This window comes from Dipodomys ordii, unplaced genomic scaffold (genome assembly GCF_000151885.1).
Source record: "Dipodomys ordii isolate 6190 unplaced genomic scaffold, Dord_2.0 Scaffold106, whole genome shotgun sequence".
NCBI lineage: Eukaryota > Metazoa > Chordata > Mammalia > Rodentia > Heteromyidae > Dipodomys > Dipodomys ordii.
In genome coordinates this window covers 2,767,257-2,780,489 of record NW_012267322.1, presented here as the reverse complement: position 1 = coordinate 2,780,489, position 13,233 = coordinate 2,767,257, and the positions used below count along the sequence as shown (strand labels likewise).

Here is a 13,233-nt window from a genome sequence, read left to right as displayed (position 1 = left end):
GGTACAGGAGAGGATATGTGTGCTCTGATTGAATTCTACAAGAGACATCTAGACTCAGCCATGCCCTCAAGTCCTCTTCCTGACTCTTGGGTGGCCCTCAGTGACCCTCCTCACCATTTGCCTTCAGTATGAGTGACAGAAGTCACTGTTCTGTACCCCCCCACACACACCATCAAAGGAGAACCCCCACCTGCCCGGCATAGGGTGAATGCATCCTTCAGACTCATGCTAAATCCTGGCTCCCCAGGTGAGGGCATTAAGAGGGTGATTGGTCATGAGGTTGGAGGCTGCGGAGCTCTCTCATCCTCTTCTGACAGGACAGAAGATGGTCATCCACAGACCAAGCTCAGGCCCTCACCAGACACTGAACCTGTCATCACCTTGACGCTGACTTTCCCAGCTTTCCCAACTATGATAGACTATTGTTTAAACACCCAGGTGTGGGTGTTCTCCTTTTCTATATAAGGCTCTGTGCTGTAGGGCAAAGCCAATGCCTAGCAGATGCCCAAGTGCAAGTCTTCCATCAGTCTGATCCAGCTGTGTCCCTCCAGCACAAGCCAGACGCCACTTCATGTCCGGGGGTTTCCAAAAATGTCTCTTGTCCCCAAAAGTGAAAGCAGCAACTGCCGCATGCACACTTGCTCCCCTGTGGCTGCTGACCTGGGGCCGGGCAGGGTGGGGGTGGGGGAGAAAGGGGAGGCTAGCAGGGCTGCAGAGAAGGGCTCAGCCTGCCTGGGCATCTCACAGAGGCCAGACTTAGGCTGAGATGGGACAAGAAAACTTGGAAAGCTACAAGAATTGACCCACAGGAAGGGGGGAAAGGGAGGACCCAGCTGCAATATTCTTGGGTCCTGTCTCATAAACTTGCTAGACCTGAGGATAGAGCCCAGGGCCTTACACATGCTAGGCAAGTGCTCTCACTTGAGCCATACCTGCAGATTTTTTATTTTATAATTTGCTTTTGTGATAGGGCCTCACTAATATGCTGAGTGGCCCTCAAACTCATGACATTCCTGCCTCCATCTCTTGAGTAGCTGGGATTACAGGTATGAACCATCACACGTGGCTCTATGTTGGACCTTCTGCCAGGCAGTGAGGCAGAGACAAGTGAACTGCAAGAAGCTCCCTGGCAAGCAGGCCAGCGGCACATCGTATCTGATGCTTCCCTTGGGCTCATTCCAGAGACACATATACATAGAGATGGGACCGGATGGCTATTTCCATAAGCAAAGCCAACAGGTAAGCAGCAGATGTATTCTAGAGTGCCAATGAGAGGAATAAACTGTAACAGTTTGAGAATAATATCAATTGTTGGCACTGGCACTTGTACAGCACGGCACAGCATTCTTCCACTTCTTAACTCATCTTAAGCCTCTTGATGGCCGACAAGGGTGTTCCAGAAATCAGTCATGGAAAAATCACCATAGCCCTGGCTATGAAAGCCAAAGACTGATATAGTTGGATACTTTACTGTTTGCAGCTTCTTTTATTTTTAATTTGGTCGATCATGGGGCTTGAACTCAGAACCTGGGTGCTGTCCCTGAGCTCCTTTGTTCAAAGCTAGCACTCTACCCTCTGAGCCACAGCACCACTTCTGGTTTTCTGGCAGTTAATTGGAGATAAGAGTCTCACAGACTTTGTTGCCTGGGATGGCTTTGAATCGTGATTCTCAGATCTCAGCCTCTTGAGTAGCTAGGATTACAGGTGTGGGCCAGGATCACCTGGCATGCAGCCTCTTTTTGTTATAAGATCTCGTTAATGAACTACAAATGCAAAGCATGCAGGGGAGGGACAATGGGGGTGGGAATATGGAGAAGCACGTGCACTCAAGTGGGTAAATCTTAAAACCTACAAATCTGTAATAAAATATTTCAATAGAAATGAAAGTGGGGGGGGCTGGGAAGGTGGCTCAGTGGTAGAGTGCTTGCCTTGCATGCATGAGGCCCTGGGTTCGATTCGTCAGCACCACATAAGCAGGAAAAAAAAAGCCAGAAGTGGCGCTGTGGCTCAAGTGGTAGAGCGCTAGCCTTGAGCTGAATTGCTGAGGGACAGCGCCCAGGCCCAGAGTTCAGACCCACGACCGGACCCCCCCTCCCAAAAAAAGAAAAAGAAATGAAAGGTGGGCTTGAACAGACCTTTCATTAAAGAAGAGGTGCAGATGGGAAATAAGGTCATCATCCATCTACAAAAATGCACCTTCAAACCCTAAGGAGACATCACTGCATACCTATGGGAATGGACACAATAAAAGATAGTGACATTATGTTATTGGTGGAGGACCTGGAACTCTCAACTTGGCTGAGGTGGAGGTGATGTCGAATGGCACAGCCACACTGGGAAATGGCTCAGCATAATCCAGTGCAGAGGTAAATACTCCTACATGGACTCGCATAAATGGGTCAGATATGTAACCATGACACCCCTAGAAGCAATAGACCTAAATGAGGATAAATAGTGTCGCATCTAAATCATGTAGCAAGAGAAAAAAAATAAAGTTCAGCCCCACACACATATACACAAATATTGTGGGTCTTGCTGTCATAAATGTTGACTAAAGACGACACCAGAGAACACAAACCACATATTTTCTTAATTTATATAAAAATGCACAGAATGAGCATCAGGGTTCAAGGGTCTATTCACAGATGACAGCAGAATCAGGACTGTGGTTACTGGCGGGGAAGACACAGGGCAGGGAGGGGAGGGGTGGCTCTCCGGGTCTAGAGGGCAAGGTTCCCCTTTCCCCTCGGGCCGAACTGTAGTGATCATGGCCACACCCTGTGAAGAAACCTTCTCTGGAACTTCCTGTCAGTAATCTTGGATGCAGATGCTTTGTACCAGATGACTTCTGAAGCCACCCACCAGCCTTCTAATACCAGACACTGACTCTGTGTGCTCCTCCTCCCAGCTCTGTGCTCCAAGCCTCAGTTTCCCCACCTGAGCATGATGGCCCCATTGTTCCTAGGTCATAGGTGCAATGTTAAGGAGTCCCAGGATTTGGCTGTGCCTCCCAGATCTGTGAGTTGGATCTTGCACCCCAAGCGCAGGGTTGAGAGGTAGATCAAATGAGAGGTCATTCAATCACAAGAGTGGGTAATCATCAGACTGGATTGACAGTTTTTTAATGTCAGTACTGGGGCTTGAACTCAAGGCCTGGGTCCCTTCAATTTTTTGTCAAGGGTAACACTTTACCACTTGAGACACAATCCCACTTCTGGCTTTTTGGTGGTTAATTAATTAGGAACAAGAATCACACAACCACCAGGAGCTTGTGGCTCATGCCTGTAATCCTAGCTGCTCAGGAGGCTGAGATCTGAGTATTATGGTTTAAAGCCAGTCCAGGCAGGAAAAGTCCATGAGACATTTTTTTTTTTGTCGGCCATGGGGCCTGAACTCTGGGCCTGGGCACTGTCCCTCAGTTCTTCAGCTCAAGGCTAGTGCTCTACCACTTGGGCCACGGCGCCATTTCTGGCTTCTTCTGCTTATGTGGTGCTGAGGTACTGAACACAGGGCCTCATGCATGCAAGGCAAGCACTCTACCACTGAGCCACCTTCCCAGCCCATGAGACTTTTATCTCCACTAAACCACTCAGAAAACCAGAAGTGTTGCTGTGGCTCAAGTGGTAGAGCACTCACCTTGAGCTGAAGAGCTGAGGGACAACACCCAGGCCCAGAGTTCAAGCCCCACAACTGACCAAAATAATAATAATAAAAGAATCACACAAGCATTCCTGCCTAGGCTTGCTTTGAACTGTGATCCTCAGATCTCAGCCTCCTAAGTATTTAGGTTTAAGAATGTGAGCCACCAGCATTCAGCTCAACACTGTTGTGGGAGTGGACTGTTCTTAGCAGAGTGGAGTTGTTACCTTTGGCTCTCAGATTTTTTGCTATTCTGCCTGAGAGCCCTCTGCAGACACTGCCATCTTGCTTCTGGCCTTCCCAGTTTCTAGAACAGTGCGCTAAACAAATACCTTTGTAACTAATTCAGCCTGTGGTTTTCTGTCAAAGGCAGAGACAAGGACTGAAACAAAGACATTGTCTAGGCCTCTGAATGTTATGGAGGCTGCTGGAAGTGAGGCCAAGCTGGACTGCTAAGGGCTGCCTCTATGGCCTTCCCCTGTGGGGGCCCCAGATTGTCAGCAGGTCTTGGTTCACTACCTTTCACCAGCCAATGGGCTGTGGCTGTTGGGGGGAAGGTTCCTCAGCCTATTTCCTGTTTTCATACAGGAAGCAGCAAAGCCAAGCAGCAGACAAGGCAGACACTCATACACTTAACTTGCCAGAGATTGAAACAGAGAGCCGACCTTCTCTTCCTGGACCGGTGGACCCCACAGTGCCTGGAGACTTCAGGTCAGTCAGTGTTTGACCCAAGCTCAGTCCCCCCCTCCCCACCCTGTCCACTGTGGTTCAGTCCCCTCCTCCTGGGGCCTCTTATCAGTACTTGGTGGGGCAGGGAAGTAGGAAGGAGTGCGTGTGGCACCCCCCAGGTAAGGTGATCTCCACAGATTATCAGGGTAGAGCAGGTAATGGCTCATCTATTACCCCCCCCCACCTGCCCCCCATAAACTCAACTCATTTTGAAATGCCAGATACAATCTTAGGGTCCTGGGGAATAGTCTAGAATCCGTACCAGGGCCTTGCATCATTATGGCCCCAGAAATGTGTGTAAATGCAGAGAGCAAGGCCCATACCAGACCTCTTAGCTGAACTTCCTGGGTTTTGAGAGCCAGGAAATCTGCCTGAGAGCAGCCTAGGGCACCTATCCCACCCCACCACCTGGGAGATTCCAACACATGCTTAGGTTTGGGAGCCTCTGTCGTTGGCCAGGATTCTCAGGAGAACACACAGACATCCAGAGTGGCCAACCCTTCTCTAGAAGGGGTAGTGTGTGTGTGTGTGGGGGGGGATACTGTGGCTGGACACCCTAATCCTGATCCGAGGAAAGATCAGAAAACCAGGACTCTGACTGAAAATAAAATTCAGCAGCCAAGGCTGGCCAATCTCAGCTCTCTTTCAATGAATGACTCTTGCTTAACAGCTCAAGTCCCTGCCCCCCAGGGTGGGCCAGGAGATGTGATTTCGCTGTGCTAGAAGTTAATCCCTAGTAACAATCCTCAGCAGCCCCTCAGGAAAGTGGCCTAGGTACCCATTCAGACTGGACATGGCATGAGCACTTGAAGGGTGGTGTGGGTCAGGGCATCTGGGAGACAAGGAGGATGGCCAAGAATGCAGAGATACAGGGGAGCTACTCTGTCCTTTGGGCCAAGTACAGACCAAAGCCAACAGCACCAATATTTGCAAGGTTTTGTCATAAAGTTTAGAAATATTTGCTACAAAGGGTGTGGGGAAGTAGGGGAACTTCAGTGTGTTTATTGCCAAAGAATGTTTATAGAGAGATAAGATTTCCTTCCCATTTCACAGATGGGGAAGCTGAGGCCTGTGATGGATGGAATGCTGGATTAAAAGCCTTATAAGGCATGTGGGGGTGGGGGTAGGGGCAGGAAAGGAAACCTACTGCCCTGTAGATGGGAATGTAAACTAGGACAGCCACTCTGGACATCAGCCTGGAGGTTCCTCAAAAACCTAAACATAGACCTTCCCTACAACCCAGCCATACTACTCCTGGGCTTCAATCCTGAGTACCATGAGCCAGGATATAAGGACACTTGCATACCCATGCTCATTGTCTTACTATTCACGATAGCCAAGATATGAAGACAACCCAGATGCCCCACAATAGATGAGTAGATCCAAAAAATGTGGTACCTATATGCAATGCCATTTTACATAGTCATTAGAAAGAATAAAATAATGTCATTTGCAGGGAAATGGATGGAACTAGAACAGATCATGTTAAGTGAAGTAAGCCAAGCTCAGAGAGACAAATGGCACAAGTTCACCCTGATATGCAGAAATTAGATCCAAAATACACTGGGACGTGATAAATTATACACAGTCTTAGATGCTCACACACAGTGAGACCAAAAGAGGATACTTTTAGGAGAGAAACACAAAGGCACAATGCCAGTGCTCTTCATATTTCTATAAAATAATATACATATTAAAATGAACTCCAAGATATGGAAACGTCTCTCTTTTTTCTTTCTTTTTTTTCATTTTTAGTTTTTGGCGATTCTATCTTCTTTATATATGTGTATTCAAAAAAAGTGTACATCTTCAGAAGAGTATAGAATTTGAGGCAGTGGAGCTCACTGGACACTGATGAAAGTGAACTATATAACTATATATATATAACTATATAACAAAAGACATTGTAAAAAAGGAAATGTACTCATTACCTGACTCATGTAATTGTAATCCCTCTATACATTACCTCTATAGTAACAATACAGTAAATTAATAATAAGAAAAGAAAGGAAATCAATGGACCCAAATGTAGAGTAGAAAGAAATTTACCACCAGGGAAGTCAATGATGCTCCAAGATAATATTTTGATTCTAAATAATATACTTGAAGGAAGAAAATAGTGAATGATTATCTTTATTTTTAAATGATTGGAATTAATGCTACCTATAATAAAAGTATGAAAGTATTACTTTAGGTATTACTTTAGAACATGTTCTATGTTTTAGTGGGATAGCCTCTCTGTCCAATTTTTATTTCCTTAAAATGCTCAACTGTAAAAGTATGTACTGTGAGAAATTTTGTAAAAATGAAATTATCTACAGACAGAAAATGGAACTTCCCATCACTGAAATCGCACTTGGTACCAGTGCAGTTTATACCTATTTAGCAATGATTTCCTTTCCATAAACACATTCACACATGTCAGATGTATGTTATAGAAATGTGAATCATACTTGTATATCACTTTGCACTTTGATTCTTCTCTTCATGAAATATCATGGTATCCTATGTTGCTATATCCACTCCTTTCTGGATAAGTAGCATTGGTACCTTCTGTAACCTTCCTTGATTTTAGCTTTCTTCATTTCTCCATTTTAGTAAAATGGAGAAAATTCAACACCACTTCATGAGATAGTTGTTGCAATTCTATGTCAAATATTCTGAATGATACCTGTTGCACAGGAATGTTAGGAAACAATACAACATCATTTTGTTGTTGTGTCACATATGTATCCTACAAATAGATATGTAGTTCTTAAATATTTCCTTTAATAAATATTCTTATATTTCCTTAAGAAAAACAGACAAAAATGTGATGGGAAGAGACAGGAAAGATACTAGTAGCCCATGACTCAACAGGGATTGCATTATATTGCAGTGTATTGGCAAAATTCAACTAATGTTTATTACATATTTTTTCACTTCATTGTATATGTTGTACATCAATAATCTCCATGCTTGAACATTTGGGGGAAAGTATACTGAGATAGCAATTTATCTTATGAGACATATTAAAAGAAAAAGATGGTCTAACAAATTAGATGGATAGAGTGTGATCAAGCAGGTATAATAAAGTTCATGGTAGAGAATTTTAAAGAGACGTCCATGGGAGCAGCAATGTGTAGCATTTTCCTTTCCACATCTTTCAGTGGGTGGATCCCAGCCAGTTCCCTAAGAGGAAACCAGCCAGCTGACCTTGATTGCTAAGATCCACTTTCATTCAGGACGAGGTGTCCAGGTTTTTTACTGCAGTGTCCAGTCAAAACAGCATCTCTGGGCTCTTCCACGGTCCTGAGGAAGCCAGTGTCCTGCTTACCAGACACCCGATCATGAAATCAGAACTGGATGGGCTGAACCACGAAATCCAGCCCCTTCATTATCACCCATTTCACAGATGAACCAATGGAGGCAGATTCAGAGCAGCTCCTACTGGAGACACTGGGTCCCAGGAAATCCTAGCCATCAAAAATCCCATTAGATAAGAAAGTATAGGCTATCCAAATCTTGCTTGGGAAGTTAGCAGGATATAGGGGACCTACCTCTAGCCCTATGTCACCTTACTGGGACAGGGCTGTGGCCACACTTCTCAGGTAGGGGGTAGAAGAGAGGGGCTGGGAGTGTAAACAACTCACCTAAGGACTCGGCTCCTTAAGAGTCTGAGAGACAAATGAGACAATCCTAGCCAGCCACGGACCTGTTATTTGACTCTGTTTGCCCATCTGTAAAAGGTGAGATAGGGTCAAGGCTCTCCTCCGATCCACCGGATGCCTGGGTAACACCCCAGGTTCCGTCTACTCCACACAGAAAGTTCAAGCCTCTGAAGGTTCATGTCCTGGTGGCTAAGCCCACTGAAAAGGGCTCTCAGGTCTAGAACCGGGGCTGCAGGGGAGCCATAGGCATGCTCAGCCAGCAGTGGCCCCGCTCTAGTCAGCAGAAGGCATGAGGTCATCACTTCTGCTACAAAGCTGTGTCCCAGCCCCTGTTCCATTAAAGCAAATCTTCCCATTTCTCTTTTCCTGATTTGTGCCATTTGTAATTCAATTCCAGCGTATAGCTTAATTTAGCCATGTATATCACAACTGTGGCTCAAAGCATCTAGCACAGGCCAGATCCTAAAAACAGGGATGACCCTACAGGGCCCGGAGTGGAGCACAGAAGCTAAGGGGACTTTCCAGCTAACAGGTACCTCCTTTACCTCTCTAGGTCACTAACAATTTCTGTGTCAACGAGGCCCTCCCTCCTCATTGCAGAGAAGTCGGAAGATTCTGGGGTTGCGCCAGCCCTTTCTCTTGGGCAGCTCTATGTCTCTGTTCCTTCATCCCACAGTGGAGGCAAAACCAATTTCCTCAAAAGTGATGGTCAGATTCAGAGAGAGAGCATGGTAGAGCAGAGTACTGTCAAAATAGCTTAGGATGTTGGGGTGTCATGTAGGAATAAAGACACCAACTTGAAAGGAACTTGGCAAAGTTTACTTCTGCAGAAGGGTGAGCCATCAGCCAAAAATCTGGCAAGCAAGCACACAGAGCAGGTGGCCGACTCCCTTTTTATCCCTAACACAGCAGGCCCCGCCCCTCTGCTCACTTTGGTTGAGCCCAGGTTCAGTCTGCCAAAAGATGCAGCTTCATTAACAGGATGCAGCTAAAATTCAAGGAGCTTCTACCAGTATGTCTTAAAGTGCTCAGGAAAAGGATATCTGTAATTAAAATATAATTAACAAGGGCCAAGCCACCTGGCCAAAGCAGAAACTCTGCAGAAGAATTTTCTCAAGATTAAGAGAAAGGACGCAGCCATTTGTATAGATGCTTTTTCTCAGAGTACACAGCCAGCATGGCGTAGCATTTGAGATAAATCCTGGTTTGTTCATTGGTTCACTCACCAGCTGCGTGACTGTGGGCTGGACTTCTTTATCTGTTGTTTGGCTGGGGGGGATGATAAATTTTTGTGGGCATTGAATTAGACGTGGGGTGTAAAGACCTTGGCAAGTATGAAGTAGGAATAACAGGCTATCAGTCAATCTTTGTTTTTAGACAGACAGATACATATATACATAGATTAGATGCATTCGTAGGAAGTAGACACTTAGATGATGGATAGAATTTTAGGTAAGTAGATAAAGAAACTGATTATAGAGATAGATAATACATGTGTATAGTGATATAAAATTGAGTACCAGGACATTTGTCAAGACATGCTAGCACCTTTTCCCCAAGTAATCAACAAAGCCATTCCCTGGATCACTCAGAGACTCTGAGCCTCCTGGGAACCTCTGGCCAGCTGAGGACAGACCCCGGTTTGATCTGAGTCTGGGGCAGGCAGGGGAAGGTCCAGCAGAGTGGGGGATCACTGTCACTCCCCTAGCCGGACAGCAAGGAACAGGCCCATTGGGGACCTTCAGGAGCCCAAGGTGAATGGACATCCACTGTCTTCTCTTTCACCCCAGCAGCCTCCAGCATGGAGAGGCCAGAGCACCCCGAGAGCCCTGGCTGGACAGGACCTGTAACCCTGTGTACAACAAGGACCAGGCAGGAAGCACCAGCCACAGGCCCAGACCTTCTCTGTGTAGGACCTGATGGACATTTAGGTGGGTTTGAGGCTTGGGGCTCTGGAAGGGGGGCAGCGGTGGAAAAATAGTTGGAGTACTTCTGTAGGTGATGCTCTGATCATCCCAAGGCCAAACCAAGACAAGGATTTGGTGCTCATTGTTTGCCCGGGAGCTGACCCTACAAGGTATAGCAGAGAACATTAATGTGGGGGAGCAGAAGACTGGGGTTCAGTCCCAGTGGGGATGCCCTGGGATGAAACACATTTCATTTTAGGCACAGGGGAGCTAGGCTATATTATCCCACATTCCTATCCTCCATGGGCTGATGGGGGCTCCTGAGTATGCTACCGTGGCCCCAGAAAGGCCCCAGAAAGAGTCATAGTTGCTTCCTTGAGGGAACCAACAGGCAGCAAGTATCACAACAGCCAGCATCCATCACGTCAGCTATAGCGCCATCTCCTGGCACAATGTGTCCTCACAGTTGTCCTAAGCGCAGAGAAAGCAGAACGCAAAGAACATTGAGCTGACCCTCAGCACAGAGTTCAGAAAAGAGAAATGCCCATGAAGAATGATTAGGAATGCCACAAAAAGGCTCCCAGCACAAGTAGGAGACCTTCACCTAACACCACAGGGCATCTGGGGTGGGTGGAGCCGCTGGACAATGGGCCCCAGACCCCTTCACCATAAATGCACAAGCATTTGCTCAGACTCAGTGGGGAAGGATTCTAAGTTTTCTCTAGATCCTCTGGGAGCTCTGGGCTCAAGGGAGGCTTGGGTAGCGCTGCTGTGTTCCAGTTAGAACATGGGCGGACCATCTCCATGTGTGATGCCACGTGGGCAGTGTCAGGACAGGGTCAGGGGTCCCTGCTAAAGTCCCAGGGCCCCTGCTTTAAACGTAGTAGGCCCTGGCTTGCGGTGAGCATGGGTTTTTCTGTCCGCAGGCTGGAACAATGCATTTCCTAACCAAGAAATGGTGGGTGGGGGACGGGCTGTGTGAGACTGGCAGGGTGAGTGGATTCAGGTCAGACTGCACACAGGGGCCCCGTCAAGGGGATCCATATTAGATCTAGGCAGGCTCAGCCACCTCCCTGAGCCCTTGCTCCAATGGACGCTGCCCGCGCGGTCTCCTTAAGGGTGCTGTCCTTCCAGATGCCCTCAGTGGCCCGAGCTCCAACTCCAGCATGACCACTCGGGAGCTGCAGGAGAGCTGGCAGAAGGAGAAGGGCCACTGGAAGCCGGTCAAGCTGCTCTTTGAGATCGCTTCAGCACGCATCGAGGAAAGAAAACTCTCAAAGATCGTGGTAAGTTGAGGCCAGGAAATGGTGGAGGCCCTGTCACTGCCTCCTTTCGGTGAAACTGCAGTTTTCCCATCCATGAAATGGGTTGGCATACTCGTCCTCAGAATTCTCCCAGAGAAACCAAGGCTTCCTGCTGGCAGGGTGCCAGGACCTGTGGCTGACCACTGTGGCACCAGAAGCTCTGTGCTGGGGGCTGCTGTCTGTGCCAGACCAGAATTTCAGCCTGGGATAGAGAGATGTTGGAGGTAGACCACTCCCTTTCTCTCCATGTCATCCAAGATAGGGCAGTAATGACGGTGGCCACTGGGTGCCAAAGGCATGCTGGGCAGAGCCCTCACGTGGCTTCAGAACACTGACCCGTTCTGCCAACATCTGGAAAATGAATTAGGTGTCATTTCTACTGTCCATTTATAGAGGAGAAAACTGAGGCTCAGAGATGGTAAGTCACCTGTCTAAGACCACACAGCTTGGAACGGGACTGGAATTCTAATCCAGGCAGTGCAGCTAGGGAGCCTGATCAGTATCCTCTCCAAAGGGAACTGTGAACGTTGTTTTCTTACCATGTAACATCATCACTAGGAGACTAAATGCCAAACCAGAAGCCAACTCCCAGGTGTTCCAACCCAAGCTTCCCAGTTAACAACACAGGAAGCCAGTTTGGGCAATGCAGAGCCAAGAGGGACCCTAGGCCCATTGCACAGGTAGGCAGATTCCTTTTCCCCGGAGATGTTTCTAGTTGTTATTCCAGGATTGACTCTTGCTGAAAACAACTGCTAGATAGCACAGCACAGGGGGAAAGACAAGGGGAACACTGTCAAAGCATGTTCCACATTACAGGCTCTGGTGCAAATGTCACAGTGAAACTTGTTACCTTGCATAAGCAAGATCTGCTAATGTAAATAAATAAGACACACCATCCACCCTCGGAAACGAGAATTTCAGCAGAGCATGATGGCTCATGCTTGTAATCACAGCACACAGGAGGTAGAGGCAGGAGCATCTCCAGTTCTAAATTAATCTAACTTGCTTACGTTAGCAAGACCCTGGAGAGGCACAGGGAGGAGGGAAGGAAAAGGAAGGAGGTGGAGGAGGAGGAGGAGGAAAAGGAGGGAAGGGAGGGAGGAGGAGGGAGGAGGAGGAGGCAGAAGGAGGAAGAGGAGAAAGGGAAGGAAGAAGGGGAGGGAGGGAAGAGAATTAGAGGAAAGAAGAGAGGGAGAAGATGGAGGGAGGGGGATGGGAGGAAGGAAGGAAGGAAGGAAGGAAGGAAGGAAGGAAGGAAGGAAGGAAGGAAGGAAGGAAGGAAGGAAGGGGAGAAAAACTGCATGTAGGGCTAGCCCATTTAGGGGTGCGCTGTAGATTGTTCTGGTCACTATTTTCCTTTTCCTTTGCCGGGCGGGATGGAGCCCAAGGCCTCCGTCTTCCGTCCTCCGGGATGGGGTCCAGGCCTCCGTCCTCTGTCCTCCGGGATGGAGTCCAGGCCTCTGTCCTGTCCTCCGGGATGGAGTCCAAGGCCTCCGTCCTCTGTCCTCCGGGATGGAGCCCAAGGCCTCCGTCCTCTGTCCTCTGTCCTCCGGGATGGAGTCCAGGCCTCCGTCCTCTGTCCTCCGGGATGGAGCCCAAGGCCTCCGTCCTCTATCCTCCGGGATGGATGGAGTCCAAGGCCTCCGTCCTGTCCTCCGGGATGGAGCCCCAGGCCTCCGTCCTGCCCTCCGGGATGGATGGAGTCCAAGGCCTCCGTCCTCTGTCCTCCGGGATGGAGTCCAGGCCTCTGTCCTCGGTCCTCCGGGATGGATGGAGTCCAAGGCCTCCGTCCTCTATCCTCCGGGATGGAGTCCAAGGCCTCCGTCCTGTCCTCCGGCAGCTGTACCAGATCGTCGTCGTGCAGACCGGGAGCTTCGACAGCGGCCCGGCGGTGGTGGAGAGGCGCTACTCGGACTTCGAGCAGCTGCACCGGAGCCTGCGCAAGGCGTTCGCGGAGGAGATGGAGGACGTGGCGTTCCCGCGGAAGCGGCTGGCGGGCGGCCT

General features: G+C 48.4%; 1 protein-coding gene across 1 annotated transcript in view; it reads left to right on the top strand.

The window, feature by feature from the left end:
- Positions 1–4,239: 4,239 nt before the first annotated feature.
- The window catches only part of Snx20 (sorting nexin 20), a 9,588-nt gene continuing 594 nt past the window's right edge, over positions 4,240–13,233 (top strand). Inside the window, exons 1-4 of the mRNA XM_013027887.1 lie at positions 4,240–4,350; positions 9,812–9,949; positions 11,060–11,211; positions 13,070–13,229. Coding sequence (XP_012883341.1) covers positions 9,820–9,949; positions 11,060–11,211; positions 13,070–13,229 — 442 coding nt within the window. The 5' untranslated portion in view covers positions 4,240–4,350; positions 9,812–9,819. The remainder of the gene's footprint in view (positions 4,351–9,811; positions 9,950–11,059; positions 11,212–13,069; positions 13,230–13,233) is intronic.